This window comes from Rhinopithecus bieti, unplaced genomic scaffold (genome assembly GCF_001698545.2).
Source record: "Rhinopithecus bieti isolate Rb0 unplaced genomic scaffold, ASM169854v2 scaffold_72735, whole genome shotgun sequence".
In the NCBI taxonomy this organism is placed as follows: Eukaryota; Metazoa; Chordata; class Mammalia; order Primates; family Cercopithecidae; genus Rhinopithecus; species Rhinopithecus bieti.
This window is the reverse complement of record NW_016827539.1, coordinates 549,769-577,677: the sequence shown is the minus strand read 5'-3', so window position 1 is coordinate 577,677 and position 27,909 is coordinate 549,769. Positions and strand designations below refer to the sequence as shown.

The 27,909-nt window shown below is 53.8% G+C and overlaps 1 protein-coding gene across 3 annotated transcripts; it reads left to right on the top strand.

The window, feature by feature from the left end:
* Positions 1 to 5,063: 5,063 nt before the first annotated feature.
* On the top strand, positions 5,064 to 23,736 carry AMOTL2 (angiomotin like 2). Of its 3 annotated transcripts, none has more exons than XM_017863902.1 (10): positions 5,064 to 5,316; positions 8,101 to 8,895; positions 11,788 to 12,094; positions 13,169 to 13,313; positions 13,705 to 13,797; positions 17,770 to 18,065; positions 19,190 to 19,497; positions 20,097 to 20,317; positions 20,882 to 21,061; positions 21,836 to 23,736. In XM_017863902.1, the coding sequence occupies exons 2-10, from the start codon at positions 8,162 to 8,164 to the stop codon at positions 21,892 to 21,894; spliced, it is 2,343 nt and encodes a 780-aa protein (XP_017719391.1). In that variant the 5' UTR covers positions 5,064 to 5,316; positions 8,101 to 8,161; the 3' UTR covers positions 21,895 to 23,736. The 3 variants fall into 3 exon arrangements, with proteins under 3 accessions (XP_017719391.1, XP_017719393.1, XP_017719392.1); XM_017863904.1 differs by having other exon boundaries at positions 20,885 to 21,061; positions 21,836 to 23,726; XM_017863903.1 differs by lacking the exon at positions 5,064 to 5,316 and adding an exon at positions 5,823 to 6,245.
* Positions 23,737 to 27,909: the final 4,173 nt, after the last annotated feature.

The window sequence follows — 27,909 nt, the reverse complement described above, 5'->3', positions numbered from 1 at the left end:
GTGAAACCCCGTCTCTACTAAAAATACAAAAAAACTAGCGGGGCGAGGTGGCGGGCGCCTGTAGTCCCAGCTACTCCGGAGGCTGAGGCAGGAGAATGGAGTAAACCCGGGAGGCGGAGCTTGCAGTGAGCTGAGATCTGGCCACTGCACTCCAGTCTGGGCGACAGAGCGAGACTCCGTCTCAAAAAAATAAAAAAATAAAAATAAATAAAAAATAAAATGCACAGTTTGATTGGTAAGTTTTGTCATATGTACACCACAGTCAAGAGAGTAAACATATCCAGCACCCTCCACTCAAGTTTCCATGTGCCTTTGTAGTCCTCCTTCCCTCCAGGATTACTCCTAGGGAGGGACATATGGATGACTGGAGATCAATGGTCATCCAAGAATGGTTCAACAGTTCCTGCCACTGTTTTAGTGAACCAGGGGGTCTATGCTTCTAGTGCATGTTCTCCAGATGCCAGCCTGGGGAAAACACCTCACTGTTCAACTTGGCCTTCAGCACTCAGCTTGAGAAATACCTCCTCCAGGAAGCCCATCATGACTACCTCCCTGTGCCCATGGTCCCTTCCTTCAAGGTGTAACTCTCCACTTTGTAGTGTACTTGTTTCTTTTTCCCCTGCACCCAGTGGGCATTCCCAGCCCTGCAAGAATGAAAGCCCCCTTTGACTCATAGGGGCTGGCTCAGAGCAGGTGCGCAGGAAATATTTGTTGATTGAAGGTATAAAATACATGATGGAATAGATATATGGAAGGGTGAACGGGTGAGTGAATGCAAGGTGTTTTCCCACGTCAATGATATGAGGCTGTTTACATTAAAGACGGTATCTCTTTAAAGAACACGTGAAAGCCCAGCAGAGGCTGAAATGGGAGGAAAGTGCCGAAACACAACTGGAGCCATGAGTCCATTCTTGGAGAGGTCTGAGAGACACCTGTCCCGGGATGAAATCCTGTCCCAAACATCCCTTCCTCTCCCCCTACTCTCACTCCCAACCTCAGACCCAAGACCCACCTAGGGAGCCCTGGGCTGAGCTGACCCCAGCAACTGGAGATGTGACTCACTAGGGGGCACTCTTCCAACACACCGGCCCTGCAGCAGCAGGCACAAACCCTGCCCTAGGCCCTTTCCTGCAAACTCAGGGGCCTCTTCACATTCCCTGCTGCCTCTTGCCAAGAGCAGAGGATCCTTCCAGGCAGCAATGGCACATCCACAATATCAGTATTCACTCGGTATAAGGTAGCTTTGCAGAAAAGGCAGGTATCTGGGGTTACATTGATATTTCAAAATGGTCTTTCTTTATTCACCCACCAGAATGTGCCCATTCTTAGATCCTCACCCCATTCCTTCCCAGTCTGATGGCTACCCACACAAAAATAAACTCAAGTGTGTGATCCTGCATTTCATCCAAGTATTTGCCAATATCCAGACAAGTCTTCCATGCAGGACTGGAAATTGTGAAGGCTCTGGGCAGTTACACACCCTAGAAAAAGGGGAGGAAATGGGAGCATGGTTCAGAGCTCCCTGCCCATTGTGTAACCTCACCATTCACAGGAATCCTCTTAGCCTTGCGCCGGCAGGGGCACCAGAAAGAAGCAAAGGGCCACAGAGGAAAGCCAGGGGCTCAAGGAATGTGTGCAGTTTGGAGAGGCAGGGCTTCTTCTTCCTTTTTTTTTTTTTTTTTGAAACGGAGTCTTGCCTGTCACCCAAGCAGGAATGCAATGGTGCTATCTGAACTCACTGTAACCTCTGCCTCCTGTGTTCAAGCTATTCTCCTGCCTCAGCCTCCCGAGCTGGGATTACAGGCATCCACCACCATGCCTGGCTAATTTTTGTATTTTTAGTAGAAACAGGGTTTTGCCATGTCAGCCAGGCTGGTTTCGAACTCCTGACCTCAGGTGAGCCATCCGCCTTGGCCTCCCAAAGTGCTGTGGTTACAGGTGTGAGCCACCGTGCCTGGCCGCTTCTTCATTTTTTAGGACAACATTCTCTTACCCAAACCATTGTGGGGCCTAAATCCATAAATGCTCCAACTCTGGAGGATTTAACCCCTAAAGACACAGACTCCGTGAGGCCCTTTGTGCTTAATGGAGATTCCAGACCTGAAGTATGAGAGTGAAAGACAGAGGGGGCAGCAGTGGAAGGAGAAGACTTGGGGGAGAAAACCTAGAGGGAGTGATGAAGGGAGGGGTGGAGAAGGGAGTGAAGGGGGGACAGGGGTTTGCAGGAGGACAAAGAGAAGAAAGCCCTCCACTTGGATCTTCTGCTCTTGGAACTGGAGCACTAGAACTTCCATCCTAATGTTCAGATTCTTCCTATGAATTTGCTTCATGCTCCAGTGAGGCTTTGTGCTCCAGTAGGCTTCTTGTTCCCATAAGCTGTCAGAGGGAGTGTCCAGAGGAAGCTGGAAAAGTGAATTTCAAAACTAACAGTCATCCTTTGATCTTGCCACCTGCACCCTGGAGCTCTCCTCCACTAAGCGACCATTTGGGAAGTAAGGGGAACATTTCCTTCCCAGCTGTATGAGAGGAGGCCACTAGGGTCCCACCAAGAGCTCACTTTCATAGTCTGGTTGGATGCAGTGGGATGCAGCTGCAGGGCTGGACTGAGGCCATAAACCAGGCACAGACCCAGACCCGGGCTAAGGAGAGGCGATGGTGTGGGTGCCTGAATCCCTTGCTAAGCCCTGTACACACCTATGATATAGCCACACCCCAAGGAGCTACACTTCCCAGAGCAAAGGCCTCCAGCCTGGCTTACTCTGAGAATTAGGTCACCTCCGCATCTTTCCTGGGTAGGATTCCTGACCCAGTCAGCCACATTGTCATCTGGGAAGAATCATAACCTGCAGGAGGAAGAGAGGAGGTAAAGGAGAAAGGGACAAAGTAGACTGAGACAAAAGTGGAAGAAGAAAGCACTGGCTCACTAAGAGAGCCTCTCTCCCCTCTGCTGTAAGCGAAGATTCGTAGGCAAGCAGGCTGGCCCGCCCAGTGTCCCCTGTGCATACCTGCCTCTGGCACATCTCAACGGTGGTCACCTTCTCAACCAACCACCCTGCAGAGCTGGGATGGCCACCAGCTTAGGCAGGTTCCACGGAGCCTCCCAGCAGCCGTGCCTGAGAGATCGTGCCCTCCGTTCTTTCTGCAGAGAGAAAGGGAAAGGAAAAATAAAAGTACATGTACATTTCTCATTTAGGTTTTGGGATCCCTCTCCCGCTTCTGTCCCTTTGGGGACAGAAATTAGCAATCATGGGTGCCAGTGTGGCTCCGCAGCAGGCTTGTCGGCTCCAAGGTGTACCTCCTTCACTCTAGCTGCCTTGAACTGACGCCTTTCTGCAATCATCTCAAGAATATTTGTCAAACATTTTGTCAGGCATCCTCCCAAATGCTTGAAAGACAGGACTGTACCATGCCGTCTTTCCCCCAATTTTACAGCCCCAGAGTGCACATGTCCACAACCACTCCCCTGCCTCCACCAGTTATACTGTCTATAAGGTAAGGCCACTCAGAGACCTCTTTCCTTTCACTTCTAAAATTCCTACCTACAGTGGTATACTGATCACAGCTTCTCTTTGTAAGGGGATCCTTGGAAAGCCAAATATCCCTTAGCTTGGCAAAAATGATCCATTTGCTCAATCATCTCAGATTCAATCACTATTTGAAACACAGTATTTAGCTTCCAAGTAAAACACAAACACGCACACACACACACACACACACTTTTTGTGAGTTTTATTAAAAATTAACAATGTCCCTGGCAATTAAGCTTGCAGAGTTTCCTTGTCCTTGGTTCCCTCCAGTGAATTTGGGACTTGCAAACTCCATGTTGAGGGGAGGACCTAGCCAAGGGTAGAAATCAGCCCTGACTCTCCCGGTGGACAGGGGCCCGACTGCCCCCACCTCACCCCAACTGACTTGTAGAGAGGTCTTGTGTGGTGGGGAACGGGGAGAGTGTGTCAGAGCAGGCTTTCTGAAGAAGGGGTTTCCACCCAGCAGAGGAAGTGTCCTGGGGGCAGAGGAGAGGATTTCACACAGCAGCCACCAAAGTGGGTACAAGGGAAACCCCTGGCTGGCAGGGGTGTAGGGGGAGGTAAAAAAGAGACTAAAACAAGGACAGGGCAGGTGAATAGAGGAGGGCTCCCAGCGTCTGCCCTGTCCATCTAGGGAGCCTGGATTCTGATAGCCAGGGAGGGGTTCTGAGAATAAGAAACCAAGCAGCCCCGTGGCTGATTACCTGGTTCTTGCTGTGTGTGACTCTGGACATGCTGCTTAAGCTCTCTGAGCCCTGGTGCCCTCATTTATAACACAGGAATGATAACAGAACTCCGTTGGAGGGTGCTTGGCAGGGCTGAATCGGATGACCGGGCGAAAAGCCAGCGGTGGCACACCTTGCGCTCTGCGTAAAGGGGCGCCTATTATCACCTTGGGGAAGAATTGGACAGAGCGCCTGACGACGGGTGATTCTGTTGGGTAGGTGGGTCAAATTGACCGGATTTTCCAAACCAGATTCACACTTCCTGTGGAGACAGGTCGTAAAAGAGCTGGCAAAGGTGTTTGTAAACAAAAGTGCAATTCAAAGGTTGCCGCTGGGGGTGAAAGCAGCGGGAGTTAGGGGAAAGAGGCTGGGTGGCTGGAAGCATTCACTTCGCCCGGGGCACTGTCCCAGCCCAGAGGATATGGATGTCTTTGCAGTCCCTCCTCCTTTTCCCCCCTCTCCCGGTACACACACACACACACACACACACACACACACACACAGTCGGAGCCCCCTCTCGCAGCAACCTCGGGACACGCGTGGTACAGCCCTTGCTGTCGTCCCGTCCATAGGTTTAGGGATGAAGGGTGAGAGCGGGTCGGCGACTGGGAGTGGAGGCGATAATGAGCCGAGTTGGATTAAATTGTCTCCAGCAGCTCCCAAGGCAAAACGGGGGGGCAGGGGCGGACACAGCGCGGCGTGGAGGGCGCTGGGTGAGGAGGAACGGAGCTCGGAGGCCGGCCCGGCGCTCAGCCAGCAGCGCCGCCTCCCCGGAGGAAGGCGGGGACCGGGAGGAGGGAGCGGGAGGAGGCGGAGGGCGGAGGAGGGCGGCGCGCTGAGAGGTTATTTGTGGTTCGCTTTGATCCCGAGGGGGAACCTGAAACTCTCACATTCCTGGCATAGCAGCCGCCTCCGGCGCAGGCCGACCCTGGTGCTGCGCGCTGGGGCGCGAACAGCCAGAGCGTCGGCGCCGCGGCCGAGAACACATCTCCGCCGCCGAGCTGAGCCGGGCCGACCCGGAGGTTGTGGTGTCTGACTGCGCCGGGCACCCTCGGGCCGCAGCGGTAAGGAAGGCTGCTCCGCGCTAGGGAGAGCGCGCGAGGCCACAGAAACGTGCCCCAGCCAAAGCTGTAGTCTCGGCGCAACCCGGCCTTTTCCGGGAGTCGGAGCCCCGAGAATCGAGCGTCCTCGGGGCGCAGTGCGCCCTTTCGAGGCAGCCGCAGTGCTGGGCAAGGGCCGTTCCACCCCGGGAGCCCAGCGCCCCGGGCTTTGCGGGGCTCTAGAAGCGCGCGGGTCCCTTGGGGCTGGGGGAGAGGGGAGAGGGCCGACTCCGGAGAGAACAGCGACGGTGTTTCGGGTTGCGGGTAGGCTGGGGTGGGGGTGGCGGGGGACAGGGATGGAGGCGCCGCTTGGAGCTCAAGTTGCAGGGTCCTGCGGGCTGATTTGGTTAGGTGGGGGTTACAGGTGCCTTTGCCCCCAACTAGTCCAAGAATTCCTCTTTGTCTTCCTTGGAAAATCCTCTCTGGAGCCACGTATTGGCTCTCACTTAGAAAGAATGCAGCCTGCTGTCCAGCCCGGTGACGTCAGCGTTAGAGTATTTGGAAAACAAAGAGGGCTCGAGAGGGAGGGAGGCGGACCCGCGATGCTTAAAGACCTCTCCGGGCCTCGGGCTACCCTCACCGGCTCGCCCCAGGCGTACCAGCGACCATTGGTGCTCCAGGTCCGCCCGGGCTCGTGGTGGGGCGGGAGCCCTGGCTGGGGTGCGAGAGTCTCCTAGCTTGGAGACTGTCACTTTGGTTCCTTAGGCGAGCGGGATCCCAGGCCAAGGCTGGAGACGCGCGCTGGCTTAGAAAGGCGGCCTTCAGAGAGCGCAGCGGACGAGCGCAGCAGAGGGGCGCGGCCGGGGGCGCGGAAGAAGGTTTTAGTAAAGGCTCAGGCGTTTTGGTGTCTGAAAGGACGTGAATCCGAGGGGCTTGGCCGGGACAAATTCGCGGTGAGAGGCCTTGGAGGTGTTCCTTGCTCCCAGTCCGGGCACACTATGGAGCGCCTGGAATCTGTCGGGAAGGCTCCGCATTCCTTCCTGCCGCTCCCCTGCCTCTGTGGGAGTCGGCCCAGAGAGTGATTATCTTAGGAAATGCCCGCAGATAAAACTCCAGGGCGAACTGAATCCCATGCGAATTGAATCCCATTTGCTTGCTTTGCCTCGGGTAGCTCCGGAGTCTTGCACATCTACCCCTCGTTGTGTGTGGGGGCGGGGGGGCGGTGCATGACTGGGTGCCCTCCAGACTCATTCCCCCACTCCCCACCCCCGGGCAGCTGTAGTCCTGGGGTGGGGAGAAGGGAAGGATTGGGAATGACTGCTCTGCTAACATGCCATAGCCCAAACTGAAGCAGGACACTAGGGCTAGTTTAGTGGCAGAGGAGGGGCCACATTCCTCCCACCCACCCCCCAATCGCTGCCCATACACACAGGACCTGTGGCAGTGTGGATTCTGTTTAGTTTTCCCTGGAACCCATTTTGGAGATTTGTGTTGGAGGAGGCGTGGAAAGGAAGCTGGGTGAGAGAGACAGGCAGCTTTCCAGTCCGTGAGCCACTGGGAGCCCAGACTTAGAAGGGAAATCCTTTCTCTGATATTATCTCCGAGCACTTTAGGCTCACAATCCCCTCTCCTCTGCCCCAGGTCTCTCAACCAACAACCTCCCCTTACTTCTCCAGTTGGCCCAAGTCAAGATGGGCTTCCTTGACACTGATGTCAAGAAAGATGCTGAGTGCCTTTCCCCTATGTGCTTAGAGGACCAGTGGGGTCTTTTCCAAGTAGCAAGTGTGTGTGTGTGTGTGTGTGTGTGTGTGTGTGTGTGTGTTGAGGAGGATAATATAAAATCAAAGACATCATGCCATCCTTTCTTTTTCCTGGAGCTCTCTTGCAGTTACTGTCAGCACAAAGACTGACCCACTAACCTTAATGGGTGGCACCCTTTTGCCTCATCTCACAATACCATTGTCCTCTTGGAGCATTTTTATTCATCCCTTATTCACCAATTCAGGTGCAATTCCTCCTTCTTCCTGTTAACCTTGCGGAGTGACTGCCAAGGTCATCCCATGACAGGGAGCCCCAGATTCATTCTGTCAGCAGCCCTTGATGAAGCAGAGCCCAGGCCCATCCTCCAGGAGCGCTCTGATTCAGGGAGAGTAAAAAAAGTGGGCAGGGGTTCAGCGGGCTAGAGGGTGGTAGGTTGACTGTGCCAAGGCTGGGCTCTGGCATGCCTCAGTGTAGAGGGTCCTGGGGGCCTTTTGCCTAGGGCTTCTATTGGACTGCATGCATTCTTTATCACCTGCCAATAAACTGGGGCCCCATCCACCCCTAGACTGAATAGCTAAGTGGTTAGATCTGAACTAGGCCTGCCTTGGAATTGCCCATCAGGCTGTTTGATGTGTAGCTGGCTGTACGGGCGGTGGTTCCTGGTGGGTTATCTTCTGGTTTCCTGTTGTCTCTCTCCAGGAATAGTAAGTCACCATGAATGTTATCATAGTCATTGTTTACCAGGATTTTCACTGTACCAGGAGCTCACAGGCCACTGCCTGTTTTTATTCTCATCTCCATGAGTCAAGCAGAATTCTTTGCATTTTTCTGGTGGAGAAACTGAGGCTCAGAGGTTAGATAACTGTCTTAATCAGTAGATAGCAGCACTGGTATGTGAATCCAAGCTTATGTGACCCGCCCCACCCCTGCTCTTCACTTTTATGCTTTCCACCAGAGTAATAATGGAAATCCTGGAAAACCTTATCCTTTCCCATGGACTCCCACTGATTGCTTTTCTCTCTCTCTGTCTCTCTCCCCCCCCCCCAGGTGCTCTGGGGCCAGGTGCCACCGGCCATTGTCCAGGCAGCTGTGTGCAAGCCAAAGAAGCATGAGGACACTGGAAGACTCCTCGGGGACAGTCCTGCACCGCCTCATCCAGGAGCAGCTGCGCTATGGCAACCTGACTGAGACACGCACGCTGCTAGCCATCCAGCAGCAGGCCCTGAGGGGTGGGGCTGGAACTGGGGGCACAGGGAGCCCCCAGGCCTCCCTGGAGATCCTGGCACCAGAGGACAGTCAGGTGCTGCAGCAAGCCACCAGGCAGGAGCCCCAGGGCCAGGAGCACCAGGGCGGTGAGAACCACCTGGCAGAGAACACCCTCTACCGGCTGTGCCCACAGCCCAGCAAGGGAGAGGAGCTGCCCACCTATGAGGAGGCCAAAGCCCACTCGCAGTACTATGCGGCCCAGCAGGTGGGGCCCCGGCCACATGCGGGAGACCGAGATCCCCGTGGGGCCCCCGGAGGCAGTCAGAGGCAGGATGAGACCCTGCGGGAGCTGAGGCACGGGCACGTGCGCTCGCTGAGCGAACGGCTCCTGCAGTTGTCCCTGGAGAGGAACGGCGCCCGGGCCCCCAGCCACATGAGCTCCTCCCACAGCTTCCCACAGCTGGCCCGCAGCCAGCAGGGCCCCCCACTGAGGGGCCCCCCTGCTGAGGGCCCAGAGTCCCGAGGACCCCCACCTCAGTACCCTCACGTTGTACTAGCTCATGAGACCACCACTGCTGTCACTGACCCTCGGTACCGTGCCCGCGGCAGCCCGCACTTCCAGCACGCTGAAGTCAGGTAATTCTCCCCACCTTGGGCTTTCCAATTCCTGGGTTTCCTCCAGCACAGGCTCTCAGGGAGGAGAGTCTCAAGATCACAGCTTGTGTCAGAGCTGGCCAGATCCCCACCCCACCTCCAACCTTCCTGAGAAGGGACAGCTATTGCCTGGCAGAGAAGAGAGACGTAACTGAGGTGGCCTAAGAAGTTAGTGGCGTCCCTTGCCTTAGTTCAGAGATAGGCACTATTGTCTGCTGAGCTTTAGCATTCCAGTAACTACCGTCCCCAGAGGACACAAATCGCAACAGGCGGTTAAAGGTTCGATTTCAGAAATAACTTCCTAAAGGCAAGGTTGGGAATCATTGCCAAACTGTTTCCAAGTTAAGTAGGAAGAAGGTGGGACCTCCTTCTCTGGAGGTTTTTTAAGAAAATGTGAGCAACTTGCCTTCTATGAGTATTGGGAGGCATTCCTAAATAGAGGCTGGAAAGGCCCGGTGGCCTCATTAGAGATGTCTCTGCATCTTACACCAGGGCAGGAGCTTCCCTGTCTCTCCTCTCCATTTCCTGCCATATGCTCCCTGCATCTGCAGCCTGCAGTGGGACAGGATTCTGGGTCCAGGTGGGCCTCTTTCTGGGGAGGCTCAGAAGAGGCTGCTGGGTCAGGGCAGGGACTTAGAGTTTGAGTCTGAGTATGCTGGGAGGCCCTCGGGGGATGTGGTTTGGTTTTCCTTTTCTAAGTGCTCTTTCTGGCTACCATGCAGAGCATGGTTTGTGAGGGGCCAAAATGGAAGCAGGAAGACTTGGGGGAGGCAAGAAGTCTAGAGAGTTTGGAGAAATGAGTGTTCCAAAAACAAGGCCCCACCTCAGGCTTCTCATCTGGTCCAGCATCTTTTCAGAGAAGCAGACAGAGCCATCACTGCTGCATCTCCCGCTGTGGGAGTCCAGGAAACCCCACCAAGGGACCCCAAGGATTTCAGACTCTTCCTCTGGTGGCCCAAGATCAAAGTCTGGTTCTCTTCATGCCTGCTGAGTTTTCCTTTAGTCACCCACTTTCCCACCGTCCGGCCTTTCCTTGCTCTCGAGAAATGTGTGACATGATGGGGTTGGTATGGCGGAACCAGAGGATGGAGCCTCTTGGTTTCTCTCCAGCCTCCACCCCCTCCAGACTCGCACCTTATCGCCCTTCTCAGGGCTCGGTCAGGAAGAGTTTCGGAAGCTGAGTGGTGGTTTCTTCTTTTGGACCAGCCTTATTGAACTCTGTCAGGAAAAGATAGTGATCGTGGCAAGGAAGTAGACTGTTTGCAGGAGAACAAAAAGCGGGGGAGGGAGAGGACGAGGAGAAAGGAAAGCAAGTGTGAAGGGAAAGGAGTTGCTATTCTTTCTCAGAGCTAAGTCATCCCCAAAGAATGCCAGTTGTGTCTGCCTGGCCCAGTGCAGGGGGGAGCAAGTTCTTGAAGCAACCTTGAGAATGGCCATTTTAGCAGTGGAATGGAGAGTTTGAGCACTCCAGTGGGGACCCTCTTCCCAGCTCTTACTGGAAGCCTCACCTTAGGTAGTAGGAGAAATACATCTGCCCAATATCCCCTTTCGGATGATCCGATGAAGATTATTTGTTAGGAACTTGGGGCTAGACTCCTAGCCTAGGGTCCTGAGAAGAGCAGGGGGCCATAGGCTGTATGGAGGCAGGAGGCGGGGGCAGGCTGGGTGTGCATGAATGCTGACATGATGCACCCAGAAGGGGAATTTGGGTTTTGCGGGGCTTCTGGGACTTGGAAGAATCTTTGTGAAACTGAGGCAGTTGTGACACTGGGAATCACAAGGTCTCAGAAAGGCTCTTGGACTCCCCATGCCTCTTGGCCTTTGCTCCTTCCCTCAACACGGAGCCCTAGGGGTGATGTTACACCAGTGCCAGAGGCCAATACAACATTGTCCCCAGAACTCAGCGACTGCAGTAGTCTAGAGGCAGCCCTTACTCCCAAGGAAACCCAGAGTTTGGGCCACAGTTATTCTCTGAACTGAGGGTAAACCAAGGTTCCTACTAGAAGAGATGGAGGATGGGCCACCACCACAGGAGGGCCTGCCACCCACCCAGCACCGGCCCCGCACTCTGCCCGGCCTTACATAGCATCATCCTCACAAACCCTGGCAAGGCTGGAGACCCTCATGACGCAACAGAGCAATGCCCAGTCTGTGGGGCTGAGGCACTTGCCTAAGGTTAAACAGCTGGAGCAGGGATTTAAACCCCTATTTGTCAGACTCTAGAGCTCAGACTCTTACCCTGGCATCTGTCTCACTGTTCTAACCTTAACTGGAGTCTTCTAAAAATGATTCTGGGTGGGTGGGGGCTGGGGGGTGGCAGGACTTGAAATAGAAAGGAGAAAATGAGTGCTGCTTTGGCAGTCTTGAAACTGGCCACTCGTGTAATAGACATAAGGTTGCTGCTGGGGCCCAGCCACCAAGTTGTCCCGGGGCCTGGAAGGTTATATGCTCAGTCATGATTGACATGGCCTCCAGCCCCAAAAAGAACCTTCCATTGACTAGAAGTGTCACGGTGCATTTTTCAAGATGACATATTTAAGCATTAGTTGCTTAGGAGTCCCAGGAGTGCTCAGTCACAAGGCCCCAGCCACTGTGAGGCGGGTATGAAACAAGCATCCTGACATGAATCCCCTCCAGCTCTGCTGTCTGACTCTTGAGAGCCTCAGGCAGAAACATTTGGAAAAGGCCTTCCCCACGGGTCCCTGCCTACCACTGGAGGGTTGAATAATTATCTGCAGCAATTTTAATAATATATTAGTTATGAATAATAACCATTTTTCCTGTATGCCTAGGAATGGGGCGACTCCGGGCTGCTCTGGGTGGGAGCCATAAGGGTCTGTGCTGTCTCTGAGCACCGTCTCTTCTGTTCCCCAGGATCCTGCAGGCCCAGGTGCCGCCTGTGTTCCTCCAACAGCAACAACAGTACCAGTACCTGCAGCAACCCCAGGAGCACCCCCCTCCCCCACATCCAGCTGCTCTTGGCCATGGCCCCCTGAGCTCCATCAACCCACCTGCTGTGGAGGGGCCAGTGAGTGCCCAGGCCTCCTCAGCCACCTCGGGCAGTGCCCACCTGGCCCAGATGGAGGCCGTGCTGAGGGAGAATGCCAGGCTGCAGAGGGACAATGAGCGGCTGCAGAGGGAGCTGGAGAGCTCTGCAGAGAAGGCCAGCCGTATTGAGAAGGTAGGCCCTGCCGGGGCTTCAGAAGGCCAGACCAGAAAGAGACCCCGAGGGGCTACTGGGGAGTGGGTAGTCCAAGGAGAGGCAGAGGAGCCTGAAGACTGTTTGGCTTGATTTCCCCCATCCCTCTGTTCTCCACCTCCCTCACCCCTCATGCACCCTCCTGAGCTGACTCCAGACAGCTGGGGAACAGCCGAGAGGCCGGCAGAGCAGGCCTGGAGCATGAGCAGTTGCTGGCCAGTGGTGATTAGAAAGAGCCCATTCACCAGCTCCTTGCACACTCGCACCCTTGCCCTGCACACACCCCCTCTCATGGACACCTCCCACAGAGAGCCCTTTGTGTCCCCCACACAACAGCAAGTCTGTTCCAGGCCAGCCCTGGCGAAAAAGAAAACTTCTTCTCTGGGAAAGACTTGTTGGAATCACAGGCCAGCTAAGAGCACGTGCGGAACCTGCCAGCAGCCAAGTGGGAGGAGCAGCTGGGGCCCAGCTGGCCCTCTGGGTGGACGGTGATGCCTGGGGGACCAGGCAGAGGTGGCTCAGGCTTAGACCTGGTGCCTGCTTCTTTAGTGAAGGGTTACCAGTTTTCTGCTGAGGCTCAGTTTTAGCAGATGGCCTCAGGCCTCCCTTGACTGTCCTGTGGTGTCCAAGTTAGGTCAAACCACCCCAACATGGCTGGAGTCTTTTGGTGCCCACTTCTGGCCAACCGTACTCAGTTTCTTGGTGGAAGTCAGCCAAACGTAGAATGTTTCTTTCTGGACATTGGGCACAGGGAAGCTGTGTTTAGTCACCCTGCAGGCAGCTACTTCCAAAGTACCTGGCCCTAGGTTCATTCAGCATCTGGTCCTTGGGGCAGCTGATGGACCGTTGCTTGCTGGTCCCAGCAGACCAGTCTACTTTTGGAGGCTACAAGCTTCTGATCATCCCACCATAATCATCCCACCAAAACCTGGAGGTTTTGCTCCTGCTTGGTGTCCTCTCATCTGTCACCTTTTCTGATGGAGAGTAGTGGGTCAGCCTGGAATCACTCCCTAGGAGCTCTCACCTTCCTTCAGCTCTGCTGTCTGCCTCTTGCAGCTGGAAAGCGAAATCCAGCGGCTCTCTGAGGCCCATGAGAGCCTGACCAGAGCCTCCTCCAAGCGTGAGGCCCTGGAGAAGACCATGAGGAACAAGATGGACAGTGAAATGAGGAGGCTGCAAGACTTCAACCGGGATCTTAGAGGTGAGAGCCAGTCACACAGGTGGAGGTTGGAGAGCCTCTGCAGAGGGCTTACTTCCTCTGTTCTAGAGAAAAATTGGGACTCTATTACCTGCTAAAAGTGCAGATGAACTCAGAGAGCCAGGCTGAGACTCCTCGGGAGCTGCCCTGATAGAGAGACACTTGTCTCTATGTACTGCATCTCGGATCCCCTCAGGGAGCTCCCATCGTGTGGCCCAGATGATGGCTTCTGACAGAGGAGGCTGCCTCCCATCAGGCCCTGAGCTGAGCCGGGGTTTCCTTATGGCCCATCCCTAATGTGGAGGATGCAGCCCTGTCTTGATAGGATGTCAGGAAAAATCCCAAGCTGGCAGCTTCACCTGACACTAAAACATCTTTCCTTCCCTTGAAACAGAGAGATTGGAATCTGCAAACCGCCGCCTGGCAAGCAAGACACAGGAGGCCCAGGCCGGCAGTCAGGACATGGTGGCCAAGCTGCTTGCTCAGAGTGAGTAGGGGCCTCACTAAGAATCCTGGCCTGTGTGCAGGCAATGGGACTGCTGCACACCCTCTGGACCAGGAAGATTGGCCTTCCCCCTTGCAAAGCAGTACTTTAGGAGCAGGTTTACTGCCTACTGTGTGCCCAACACTAGACTGGATCTGGGGATAGTGGGGAGAAGTGGCTTCCAAAGAAGAATAGGATCTAGTTGTGTATCTATTAAGAAGATCACTTGACACTAGAGGGAAAGCCAGGGAGCAGTGATTTGCTGAGCTTCGGTGCTGACCATCAGTGCAGTGCATTGGGCAGTGCGGGGGGCAAAGTAACGCTGAACACGGGTGAGGTGAAGGAGAAGGAAAGGTCGTCTGAGAGCTTCCCAGGGAGTTCCAGGCAGCAGAAAGGTCAGGAGTGTGCAACGGGAATGTGAGAGGCAGGGGGCATGATGGAACTGGGCCATAGCAAGCCAAGTGGAGGCACTTGAGACAGCCAAAAATGGGATCCTAGACCTTAACCAACAGATGCATTCTAAAGGAGACGGTCTAAGCATCTTTGAAGAATGGGCAAGTTCATTGACTAGTCCATTCATTAATTAGCAGATGTGTTTTGAGCATCTGGCAGATGTTCAGGAGAGAATGGGAGCAGGCCCAGGAAGGTACCATGGCAGGGAGGTCAGGAGAGAAGTGGTGAGCTTAAGAAAGGAGCAGGTTTCCACAGATTCAAAAGAACAAGGGGGGTGGTCCTTGAAACTGGTGATTAGGAGCCCCAGTGGCCTGAGAGAGACGCTCCGTGGGGATGGCAGGGGTGGAGAGCCAGCCAGAGGTGAAGGAGTTATTGGGCGGTTCAAGAGGTACATGGGGTGGGGTGGGAAAGGGAACCCTGAGCTCAGCGGTAGGAGGCTCTAGCAATCAGAAGAGACTAACAACAATTATTTATTGAGCTCCTACTAGGAGCTTTACTGCCGTTCAGGGTGTTTGCAGAGAAGTGGAATGGGAGTGGTTGGTAGCTGGGTAAACGTGGCTTTGGGGCTTCACAGGAACTCTACTATGAATGGCACAAACAGTAGTGTGGGGTGCAGAAATGGAGGAGCAGCTTGAGGACCTAGCTCTGGCTGGCAGCACCCCTATCTTCCTTCAAAGAGGGTTCAAAGACTAGGGCAGGGAATGGGGGAACATAGCACTGAAGGAATTGACAGGGTGGGGCAGGAGGTAGGCTGGTCTCTACTGGCTGGGTGGGGTGAGGTGGCAGCGGCTTAAGGTCTCTGGGAAGGAGTCAAAGGGAATGAGGGAGAAAGGGGATGGGGCAGCCCTGGGGTTTCCCTGAGGAGTCTGGGGAGGAGAAGCTGCAAGGGCAAAGCAGATGAGGGTGCCTGTGGAGGAAGGCGGACTTTTAGGGCCTGGCTCTGCCAAAGAAAGGAAGCCATGGGGCGGGTTTCTGGGAGCTTGCTAGGGGGTGAGAAGAGGGGGGCCGGCCGGGAGGCGTTTCCGCTCCCCGGGGAGCGAGTGAGCGCCGGGCTGTTCTTGGCTCCTCGCTGGAGCCATTAATCTCGCAGCCGCGGGTGACCTGGATGCCTGGCATTCCAGAGCCGCGAGCTGTTCCGCTCCCGGCCCGCCCCCCGCCGCTCCCTCCCGTGCGCTCTGCCTGGCGCCCTTCGCCCGGCTTTTAGGAGGAGGGAGGGTGAGCACAAAGGGAGCCTGGAACGTGGAGGTGGGGCCTTGCTCGCTGCCCAAGGCGCATCCCGGTCCCCTCGGCGCCTCGCCTGCCTTCCCGCCCGCCTCCGCTGGCCTCCGGGCGTCCTCTTCCCACCGACACCCGGGCCACTTATTTCTTACTGAGGGGCTCACCTTCCCGAGAGCCCGCAGGCCCAGGGCTTTATCAGGGTCCTGTTGGCAGGGGATGGCCAGAGCCCAAAGCCTCCCAGCCCCCACCAGGGCCTTAGAGGTTGGACAAAGCTGCAGGAAGCCTCTGGAAACAGAAGGCTGGGTCCGCTGGCCCCTCCTCCCCTAGGGTTGAGGAAACCCAAGCAGCTCTTCCTTGCTCCGTAGTAGCTATTGCAAAGGCAGAAAAGATGTGTCTGTTTGACCTCCCTTTTATCTGGGGTCAGTCAACACTAGGAAAGTGTGGCCATTATCATCAATGTCATCTGCTTTTCCTCCTAGGCAAGCCACGCAGTCCCCCAGCACTGCCTTTCTGGCCCCTCTAGGGCAGCCGTTCCCCCTGTGGATCTGGCCTTGAGGCCTGAAGCCGGCCTGTTAGCTCCACCCCCTTGAGAATGTTTCTCCTCTCCCTGCGCCTCAGATTCTCCAGCTATAAGATGAGACAGAGTCCTTTCCCACAGAGTCATGCTAAGGCTGAAATGAGATGCAGGCCCTGGGCAAATTGTGAATGCACAGGTGGAGTAGGGGAGGGTCCTCCCTGCCTGAGTCCAAACCTGGCTGCTCCTCCACCCCACTCAATGGATGTCAAGCCAGCGAAGTATGAACACATACGTTTCAATATTATTGGACTTCCCCTTATTTTCCTCCACGCCACAGAATGATACCGTCCTGGGCTCAGCCTTCAAAAATCCAAAATGAGCCAAGAGCTAACCTGAGTTGCCTCTGTGTCCTCCTTGCCCTGCCCCAGGGTCCTGAGTAAATGAATCCTCCCTTCCACATGCCAAGGTCTCAAGCCTTCACTCTTCTGTTGCAGAACTTGTACTGTCCTATATGATAGGTTCTTAGCTACATGTGGCCCAAGAATTGAAGTTAATGAAAATAAATAAAATTTAAAATTCAGTTCTTCCGTCTTACTGGCCACATTTCCAGTCCTCAGTAGCACGTGTGTCTAGTAGCCACTGCATTGGAGGGTGCAGTATAGAACAGTTCCACTCTGGCAGAAAATTCCACTGAATCAGAATGCTGTTCTAGAGACAGTGCCTTTAGGTTCATTAGCGGGGGCCCACAGCCCTGCCTGCCTGCTGCTCTCCAGCAAGGAAGGCAGCTGATCCACTCCTCAGGGGGCAGCCTGGGACTCTCAAGGGGCAGGTGCTTGGGAGGTGGATTTAAGGCTAGAGCATGAGATGGAGGGCTCTGTGGTCTGGTTTGGGCCTTTCCTGGCCATGCTGAGAGGGCCTCTGAGCAGAGTTTCTTTGGGTAATTAACAAAATGATACAAAAGTCAGGATAGCTGGACCCTTACACACTAATCTTTGGGCCATAGTCATTTTCATTGTGCTGCAGACTTTGCATTTCTTCCTGAGCCTGGTTGCTCACATCTCAGTGGTCTTTTCAGACCATGGAGGGAAATGTAGCCCTCAACGGCCTGGGTCTGCAGAAGGAGCCCCAGAGCTCTGGGTGGCCTGTAAGTACAAATGCCTCACCATGTAGCCAGAGGCAGCCTGGGCCTTTGTAGTGTGGCCAGCTGGGGTTTCCATTTGGCAGCACCATTCACCTCCTATGTTCCTCCCCTGTAAGTTGGGGATCGCAAATCCTACCTGGAGGGGCTGGAGGATTCGTGGAATAAGATGTGTAAGTGCCTGGTGTGTGGACAGCAGATGGTGGTTCTGTTTCCTCTTCCTTCATTCTCCCACTTGAAGGAGGACCATGTCACAGCCCACCTGAGCCACTGTTTTCTCATCTGTACATAGGCATCACAGTTCCTACCTCAGCAGTCTCTAGCCGTCACAAGGTTCAAGGAATATTGTGGATGTGTTTTAGACATGGTAGCCCCTGGCACAAGTGGATGGTGTTTGAGGCTGTCCCATGGCAGTATGTCCCAGTAGAAAGGCAGGGTAGCCCAGTTGTTTACTCCTGACTTAAACCTGAGCCTCAGTTTCTTCTTCCATGAAACAGGCTTAATAGTGGTACCTTATTCGTGTTATTTGTGTTACTGTTGAGAAAATGAGAAGCAACTGTGCTCATCCAGTGGTCAGCACAGAGCCCAGGAGGCAATGGGGCCAGCCAGTGTGGTCACTGTCACTGATCAAACCTCTCTCTCCCTACAGGCTACGAGCAGCAGCAGGAGCAAGAGAAGCTGGAGCGAGAGATGGCACTGCTGCGCGGTGCCATCGAGGACCAGCGGCGGCGTGCCGAGCTGCTGGAGCAGGCTCTGGGCAATGCGCAGGGCCGGGCGGCTCGAGCCGAAGAGGAGCTGCGCAAGAAGCAGGCCTATGTGGAGAAAGTGGAGCGGCTGCAGCAGGCACTTGGGCAGCTGCAGGCAGCCTGTGAGAAGCGGGAGCAGCTGGAGCTGCGTCTGAGGACTCGTCTGGAGCAGGAACTCAAGGCCCTGCGTGCACAGCAGGTGAGCTGAGAAAACCTGTGCAGGTGTCCAGGCTAGGGCAGCATCTGAGGATGTCAGCTTCCCTTCCTCCTCGGGGACTGTAGGTTTGGAGGCTGGGGCCGAGGCCCCAGGAGCCCCTACTTAGATCTAGGCTGCAGGCCCCTTGCAGGGCAGCAAGGATGATTGCTGTCTGCTCCACCTTTGCTGCGTCCGCCCTTCCACTCGTCGTCTTAGCAGAGGTCCTGCCACCTGGCCCACATCCAGCCTCAAGGGACTCCTGTCCTCAGCAGCAGCAGGGTATATTGTCCTTGACCTCTAGAGAAAGTAAGTTAGGAACCTGGATACAGAAGGCCCTCGAGCTTTTTTTTTTTTTTTTTTTTTTTTGAGATGGAGTCTCACTCTGTTGCCCAGGCTGGAGTGCAGTGGCGTAATCTCCGCTCACTGCAACCTCCGCCTCCCAGGTTCAAGGGATTCTCCTGCCTCAACCTCCTGAGTAGCTGGGACTACAGGCACGTGCCACCACGCCCAGCTAATTTTTGTATTTTTAGTAGAGATGGGGGTTTCACCATATTGGCCAGGCTGGTCTCGAACCCCTGACCTCATATCATCCACCAGCCTTGGCCTCCCAAAGTGCTGGGATTACAGGCATGAGCCACTGCGCCCAGCCACCAGCCAGCTTTTATATGCCTCCCCGAGATTGGGAGGAAAGATGGTTGCCCTGATCCATAGTGCTTAACCTCACTTTGGACTTCTGTGTAAACAACTCTTGGTGTTTACAAACCAAATAGTTATTTCTCTACTCCCAAACCTACCCTTGCGACAGTTAGCATGACTGAACCCCCAGTTTGCCCAGTTCTGTTCTAATTTACACCAATTTTCCCAGTATAACTATTGGTAGCACCCCCTTTGCCAGTTTGGAGGATTATTTGTTTGGTCTCTATGCCCTTGGCCATAAGATTCAGGGCAGGGGTATGGGGACCTGTGCTGTACCCCCATTTCGGTAGAGGGAGGATGGGGAAATGTATGCTGTGTATGGCTGAACAACGCATACGTACGAGTGACAGTCCTTGTGTGGAGGTGAAGACCAGTGGCTGCCGCACCCCAACCTCCACCCTTGACCACGGTCTCCACTCCTTGCTCTGCAGAGACAGGCAGGCGCCCCAGGTGGTGGCAGTGGCAGTGGTGGGTCCCCAGAGCTCAGTGCCCTGCGGCTGTCAGAACAACTGCGAGAGAAGGAGGAGCAGATCCTGGCGCTGGAGGCCGACATGACCAAGTGGGAACAGAAGTATTTGGAGGAACGTGCCATGAGGCAGTTTGCCATGGATGCGGCTGCCACGGCTGCTGCCCAACGTGACACCACTCTCATCCGACACTCCCCGCAGCCCTCGCCCAGCAGCAGCTTCAATGAGGGTCTGCTCACTGGTGGCCACAGGCACCAGGAGATGGAAAGCAGGTCGGCATTGCAGGCCAGGCACCTGAGGTTTGGGAGGCGGGTGGCAATGTCCAGTCACTGCCCTGCCCTTGATCCCTGATAAACAAGCCACTTTCCCCACACAGCTCAGCAGTCCCTCCTGCTTCTGAGCTGAACCTGCATGCTTGGCACACCAGGCACTGTAAACTTGCATTTGCCTAAAAATACCGAGTCCTTGGTCTACCCAGGAGACTCTTACTGTGGAGGTGTTGGGTGCTGTTTAGGGCTTGGGTCCTGCCTCCCCTCTCAGGAGTGCTGCCCTCCAGGATGAGGGCTGTGCTGCCGCTATCATCTGATGACTCTGGAACCCACCCATGATGGCCTGCCTTTCCTGGTGTGGGAAGGGCCCGGGGCCTTATGCACTGGTGGTTTTCAGAGCCTGGGCTCTAAGAGCATCAAATGCCAGAGCTGTGGTACCATATTCAAGCCCCCTCTAGGTCCCTGATACAAGCACAGAAGGATCCAGCCTGGCAGGGTTAGGGGAGTGGGGGTGCTTTTCCTCTAACTCCTGTGAGGCGGGAAGGCTGGAGGCTGCTGGATCTATGGGTCTGACAGTGTGGGCATGGCCTGTCACCCCTCAGGTTAAAGGTGCTCCATGCCCAGATCCTGGAGAAGGATGCAGTGATCAAGGTCCTTCAGCAGCGCTCCAGGAGAGACCCTGGCAAGGCCACCCAGGGCTCCCTACGGCCTGCTAAGTCGGTGCCATCTGTCTTCGTGGCTGCAGCAGCAGGAACCCAGGGCTGGCAAGGGCTCTCTTCTAATGAGCGACAAGCAGCAGACGCCCCTGCTCGGCTGACTACAGGTAAGAGGAGGCTGCTGTTGGGATAGATTGAGAGGTAGTTTCTCCTGGGCCTGAACACAGATTGCCAGACCTTTCCTCCCAGAACTGAGGCTCATAGGAGCCAGGGCTTCCTGATTGTCTCCCAGGGGAGCTGGCTTATTCTCTGCGTCTAGTGACTCTACAGCCCATGGCTCTCCTGCCGGTGTGAAGAGGGGTACTTAGTCCCCATCGCCATAAATTCTATCATGCTTCAGCCCCAGCCACTGAACTGAGAAAAAGAGAGCTTCCTGTGCAGATGCACCTTCTATGCAAGCCCCCTCCACTCTTCCTTCTAAGCAGATGCCACGGAAACTCTAGAAGATTTAATCCTCAAAGAAGGGTCCCAACACCCGAAACATTTGGAAGCCAATCCAATCTGGTAGTTATTCCCATTTTAAAATAGGAGCATTTTTAGTCTTAAAGTTCTTGCAGATCAAGAGCAGCTCACTCCACCTTGACTCCCCAGTACGGGCAGTTAACTTACAGTGTCCTTCACCAGGGCCACATCTTACAGGCATGGCAATAACCATCCACCTACCTTCCCAGCAGACAGGGCACCCACAGAGGAGCCAGTGGTCACATCTCCCCCTGCTGCCCATGCCAAACACGGAAGCAGAGATGGGAGCACCCAGACTGATGGCCCCCCAGACAGCACCTCCACCTGCCTGCCACCGGAGCCTGACAGCCTTCTGGGGTGCAGCAGTAGCCAGAGAGCAGCCTCTCTGGGTAAGTCCTCCTGACCCCACTTCTGTGCTATGCAGGGCCAGGGGAGCACTGGGGTGTGAACTGGAACACCAAAGCCTTATCTTCCCAGCCCCCTCCGGGTCTTTGCCTGCACTCCATGGGGAGCCCTGCATAGCCAGAGGTGAGCAGCGTGCCTGGCCCACCTCACTGTGAACATGAGGGGTGGGTGGTTGCATGAACAGGGAAATTGGAAACCCTGATTAGAGGCAGATCCAGAATTCAGAAAGAAAGCAACCAGATGGGAGGCACTTTAGCTCCTCTTTCATGGTCTTCCCTACATAGTTAATTTCCAATTTGATTATCCAAGAGAATGGAGCTTGCAAGTCATGCCGATGGCACTCTGGAAGCCTGTTGAGAGTCCGGGAAAGAGAAATCTGAGAAGATGCCATTTCTTTTTCCACTCCCCTTTCACACTGGCCTTTGCATATTTGCCTGTGCCTCATGATCTCAGAAAACCACAGGCATGAAAAGAATGCTGCAGCCTCCCTCCCTCAGGGCTCTCCATTGCTCTGTCTAAGCCCTCCAACCAGTTCAAAGTTAGAAACAAATGCATCTTACACATCAGAGGTTGGTGGGCTGGGCTGAGCACTGAGAGGGTGCAGAGCAATGTGCTTGGTTGGCCAAGTTCTGGGAACCTGGGCAGCAGAGGTGGGAAAAGTTGGTGAAGAAAGATCGTTGTATTTAAAATGTGCCAGGATTTTAAAAGCAATCTAGTAACACTCATTGGCATGTGCCCGTGTTCTTGTCTCTCTCCAGACTCTGTAGCTACATCCAGAGTCCAGGACTTGTCAGACATGGTGGAGATACTGATCTGAAGGAGGTGGTGCTTCAGGACTCTGAGCCATTCGCTCCCCTCCTCTGCCCTGTGCCACTCTCAGCCATTTCAGCAGCCTGTCAGCCGCTGCTCTGTCCCTTTCCCCAGCCAGACGCTCACTCCTATTGACCATCTGGTCCCAGGAACTCAGGAGGAGGACCCCAGGGGAGAGGAGAGCTGTGAGAGCACCAGCGCCCGCAGAAGACTCTGCTTCTTAGCCCACATTCCTCCTGGCCTTATGGAGAATGAGGATTCAGCCTTGACTTGTTGCCCAAGGCCTGCTACTGGGGTAACAACTGACAGCTCAGAAAGGAGCTGAGCTCCCTCTGCCCTGCCAGTTGTCAGTCAGGCAGGGAGGGAGGGGCTGTGTTTGTTGGGGGACTAATTTCCAAGGACGGCTGCCCGTGGACACCAGGCGGACTGGTTCACTAATTAAGTCAGCCATATTGTTCTCTGGCTAAGTTTGGTTCCAGCCAACCTCATCTGCTCTTCAGTTCCTCACTGCCTTCCTGGGATACTAAGACTTGAATCTTTTGGGGACTATTAAGGGTGTTAGTCTTGGAGAAGCCACAGCCTCACCTTCTCACTTGCTGTGGGTTAGGGACCATTAAGTGGACTGGGAGACAGTGTGCAGTTTGTATATAATTCCCTTTCTTGTGGAACAGAAGACTGAGGCCTGCAGGTTCCGATGTGTCTCCATGGGCTGTGCTCCCCTCTTCCTACTGTCACAGTTCCTGAAACTTCTGACTGGCCTCCCAGTTATGCCTCCTCCTCAAGTTCCTGGCCCGTGGATGTTAAAGCTGCTTGATTCCCAGGATCTCGGCTGCCTTTTCCTCCATCTTGAGCCCTATAAATGCCCACGGGACCCCCACCACCAGCCTCTTGAAGTGGCTCCACAGCTCCTGTCCCTGGGACATCCTGTCAGTTTGGTCATAAACCCTGAGCCAGATGAAATGAGCCACCTTGAACAGACATCTGCCATGCCCCCAGATGGGCTTCAGTGGCCCTCCCCAGTACCAGTTCTCTCTGAGAAACTGGAGATGTTGTCTTGTTCGCATAAGTGTCTTTGTTCCCACCTGGAGGGTTTGGGAGAGGAGCAAAGCGGTTGAAAACTAGTTAATGAGCTACCAGAATCAAATAGTCATCTGAATGGAGCCCCCATCACAAAACAGTGCCCAGGAGGCTGGCTCCTCAAGCTACCCATGCCCAGTGCCCTGAAGCAGGACCAGATGCTTTGGAATTGGGGTGCAACACCCACATGGCAGCCTGCTAGCAGCAGTGACTCCGACTTCTGGTCCTAGAGAATCCCTCACTTCAGCCCCAGGAGCTATTGGTGGGTTTTAGCAGTTTTGTCTTTACCGTTTTTAGTTCTCCTTGATTCTTTGTGTTCTTCCTTTATCGTTTTTAGGTTTGGTATGTGTTGTTTTATTTCCATGGTTCCTCAAGTTTCCTTTTTAAACATTTGCATTTGCTGGACAATTGCATATTTTTTTTAAATTCCCCTACCCCCGTTTAAAGCTGAAAATACATTTGGTTCATGTGCATTGTTTACAAAGCAAAAGAAAAAAGAGAAAAAAAGGCAAAAAATATCGTGAAAGAAAAAAAAAAACGACTTAATATATTTTGGATTAATATTTGGTATTTCTTTTAAAGTATTTTTTGTGCTGTGAACGTTTTCTGCCAAAGACCATGATGTGTGTCTGTATGTTTTAAGTTATCGTAAATATTTAAAATGTAAACATGGCTGTTTTGTTATGCCACCCTGTACCAGGATTGCTGCCGCATTCCACTGGGTATAACAGTATTTTAATTAAAAAAAAAAATTAAAAGTGATGTCTTTGCACAGGTGAGACTTTGCACTGAGGGAAGGGAAAGGGTGAGGATTTTGGGGGGCCACCCAAGTCATAGTCCAGTCTCTTCAAGGACCCAATATAGAATCTAGGAATTTTGTGAAGCTGCACTAAGGGCACAGTTGGAATGAGGATGTGGTTGGCATTTTTCCCCTTTCATAGGTAACATTTCTTGAAGACTGGGAGGGGAAGGAGGGCCTGGCAGATGGCAGCCTCCCCAAGTAGCTCTGTTCTAATCAGCTTTGTTTGGCCACATGCTGTGGTTATCCACAGTGGGAGTGGGTGTCCAAAGATGGCTTTATCCTTCCCCCACTCCTTTTCCCACTCCCACCTAGCATATAAAGTCTTGTCCGAACCATCCAGAAGGCCGGGCATCATGCAGAGGACATTCAAGGACGTGGCGTGTTCTTAGCCACTGCCTCCCTCCTTTGCTGTGACATCACCACTCTTTCCTGATGCTCAGGAAAGCATATTGTTCCAATTCAAAAAAAGAGAAAACCATTCTCAGTCTTGCTTGTTCTTGTATCAGAAACAAAATACCTGCCTTGTGCTTCCACAAGTGTGGCAGGACACTGAGGTTCCCCGTCAGCATGTGGCCATTAGTCAGCTGGCCATGAGGCAGCAGCAGGCTACCAGACAGCCTACATGTCGAACGGTTCCCCACCATGGCCGTGAACGAAGTGTCTTCAGGGCTAGTGTAGGAACTCAGGAGCCATGTTGATGAGTAACTAAGTTGAGATCCTAGAGAAGGTGTCTTCCCGAGCCAGCTTACCAGCCACAAGTATGGAGACAAGCAGGTGGAAGAATTGGAAACATCCAAAAACTTTTCCAGCAACTTTGCAGATGGTGATAGGCCCCACTGGATGAGGAGCTCTCCATGCAGAGGCATCAAACCCACCCCATGGCCACACCTCCATCCAACCCTCCAGCCTGCCTCCTGCCACTGAGGCAGTATCTATGCCGGCCTTCCTCCCATTGAGTCCTGAACTGGAGTCAGGTTACTCAGGCAGGCCTGGTCCGTGGAGGCAGCCTGAACAATAGGGCTCCTCACCCTCCCACCACTGCTCCTCCCTGGGCCACACCAGCCCATGGCTACATCTTCTGAGACTTGCTGTCCAAAACAAAATGTCAGTGCCTGTGGCAGGGAGCTCCAAAGCACAGCTTGGTAACTCAGACCTGTGAACAATAAGCCCTGACAACAGTGCCATCTCACCCCAGTACCTTTGGCCAGGGGCTTCCAAAGCATCTGCACCTTCTGTGAGATCCAGTCTGTGGAAAGTCACATTAATGTTTCTTTGGCACAGACCAAGGAGAATAGGAAATCAGTCCCAGTGTACCCAGCACGTGTACATACATGTGCATTTGTGTGCATGTGTGCACATGCGTGCCTCACCATGTGTCCCAGAGACAGATGTGGGGGGCACCGATATCTTCTGGCTAGTGTCCCTGCAGGGCATGGGTGCTCTCTAGCCACATGGTCACCAGTGCATCTGAGTGACATTTCCTCTCAGGAAAGGGGATGAGTGAGCTGCTCGGTGCCCTGTGAAATGCAGTCTAATGAAGTTCCGGAACTAGTGAAGCTGCAGGCTGTGGCAGGGATGGTGAGGCCCTGTGGAGGGAGGTGTTTGCCCTCTGTGTCTAACACCTGTGAAGGGATGGAGCCTGGGCCAGAACCCAGGTGGCTCAGCGGGGCCCTTTGGAGCCCAAGTTCCTCTTTGAGGGGCAGCCCTAACCTGCCTGCCCTGCCTCCACCCAGTGCCTCCACCAGCAGGGCTGGGGATGTGGCTCGGGGGCAGCCCATGGCTCCAAGGGCAGGAGGGCAGCCTATGAGTAGCTGCCCCAGCCTCTCTCACTTCTCTCACCTCCTGGTTAATTGTTAACTCTTTCCCTGGCATAAGTATGTGCCAGGCTCAGCAAGCTTGGTGAAAATATGCCAAGACAAGGGCAGAAAAATGGGGCCATCACCCAGAGATAGCCAAAGCCACTTTACAGCCCCCGAAGAACTCCACCTAGACAGGAAAGTTTGCAGTACCACTCTGCCATCTCCTAGCACAAGTAAGGGGCTGGCCAGGATGAAGTCGTCTCTGAGCAGGCCTTGCTGGGAGTGCCTGACCCTTCTGGAGGTGGTCCAGAAACCCCCGCAACCAGCAGTGCATTCCTGGACGTGCCGTGCCTGGATCTAACACATGGGAGAAGTGCCACAGCAATTGAACGCTCAGCATCTTTTGTTTTTTCCAAACAAGATAGATTTCACATACCATAAAATTCACCCTTTTGAAGTACACCATTCAGTGGTGTTTTGTATCACAGCATCTACTTTAAGCCAGTGGTCAACCACAGGTCTTCACCAAATGCGCCACCAGTGGGCCATATGGACACAATTAGAAGTGTTATTGGGTCTGCTGCCTTCACACTTGTCGGCTCCTCTTTCCTAGGCTGACACTTTGAACTTTCTATTGCAGACAGTCCCCTTTCACCCATCCTGGGCCCAACAACCCCAGAGCACCTCTGCTGGACTGCAGCCAGGACACTATCTGCTCTGAGCTGGAGCCTCTGACATCTCATTCCCTAGGCTGCCAGGGTGGAGGTCCTGAGGTTTGGAAAGAAGGCCCGTCAGCCCTGAGGTGCCCATGTCTGCTAAGGTTTTCCGGAGTCAAGGAGCATTGGCAGGGGTGGGTCCACTTTTGTGAGGTCTGAAGCTTATATAATTTGGAGGACCTTCTTTAAGACAAAGAATGCAAAGTGGTGAATACAAAATTAGGTCTAGAGTTTTGGAAGGGGCCTGTTCAAGTGAGCACCTGAGGTACAAGGTTCATTAGCTTCACAGTAAATCTTTGCCTGCCTGGGCATTGGGCATTGTGTTTCCCTGATGGGAATGGAGCTCTGGGAAGTGCCCAGGACTTCGGTTCATCCTTGTCTCTCCCAGGTGAGGCTGGGATCTGGAAGTCAATGAAGTTGGTTTTTCTTCTGCAGATGAAGTGGCTGGTTCTGGATACCCACTAAAAACAGCCCGTTCTGTAGGGCGGAGGTACCCATAAAGGGAGCCTGGGGTCCAGGTGCATGATGGGGTTATCACCGCAGAGCCTGGACGAAAGGGCTGACCAGTTCGCTGAGGACCAAACTGTAATTGACTCTCATGTGCACCCTGCTCTCACCCACCAGCCAAACCTCCAGCCCCCAGCGGCAGTGGGAGTGGGGCATATCTGACAGTGGGCTCTCGGAGTGCCCTGGAGAGCCATGCCACTTGCACTTGATTGCAACAGGGACACATTCTACTCTAGTCTGTGGACCCGTCAGCTTTTGATTCTGAGCCAGCCCGGTGTCATGATCTGTCCTGAGATAAATGCCTCTTGCAAGTCCAAAGGCTCCTACCTGGGGGCACATTCCACTTGTGTTGGGCAATAATTTGGTTATTTCCCTGCACAGGTTTGTCTCTTCTTGCATCAAGTTGGCCTTCTTTTCAAGCTTCAGGAGCCTTGAAAAGAGCCCTGCCCAGTCTCTCTTCCGAAGCCTTTGCTTGCTCAACACAGTGTACTATGGAAATCTTCAGAGCATGTTGCATTATGGCAAAAATACCAAAATATCAACCATAGAGTGACTAACTACAAAAACCACAGCTAGGTTTGCCTTGAAAATTATAATAATCTTTTTTAACTTAAAAAGAAAAACAGGCACCCCTCTCTTTCTTTCTCCACCATCGTAGTGTGTGTTTGGCTCCGCCTCTCGCCATGTCTTCTCACAAGACTTTCAAGATTAAGCAATTCCTGGCCAAGAAACAAAAGCAAAATCGTCCCATTCCCCAGTGGATTCGGATGAAAACTGGTAATAAAATCAGGTACAACTCCAAAAGGAGACATTGGAGAAGAATCAAGCTGGGTCTGTAAGGAATTGCACATGAGATGGCACACGTATTTGTGCTGTCTGAAGGTCACAATCGCGTTACCATGTCAAGCTGAAAATGTCACCACTATCTGGACAGTTGGACGTGTTTTTTTGGGAGTATACTTTTTCTCTCTGAATCTGTTAGGAACATGCTGGTTGACTGGGTTCCGTAATAAACACGTGAGACCTTTCATTTCAAAAAAGAAAAATAGGCCTCCTTCCCAGGGGCTCCGGATTTCACCAGCCTTGTGTGCACGCTCAGCCATACAAACTGCACAGGGGTG

Excerpts from the sequence above, each read along its gene's own strand:
- AMOTL2 (XM_017863902.1), top strand. The coding sequence starts at position 8,162 with ATGAGGACACTGGAAGACTCCTCGGGGACAGTCCTGCACCGCCTCATC. Across the intron at positions 8,896-11,787 it reads TTCCAGCACGCTGAAGTCAG|GATCCTGCAGGCCCAGGTGC; the intron begins GTAATTCTCCCC and ends TCTGTTCCCCAG. Across the intron at positions 20,318-20,881 it reads CCCTGCTCGGCTGACTACAG|CAGACAGGGCACCCACAGAG; the intron begins GTAAGAGGAGGC and ends CTACCTTCCCAG.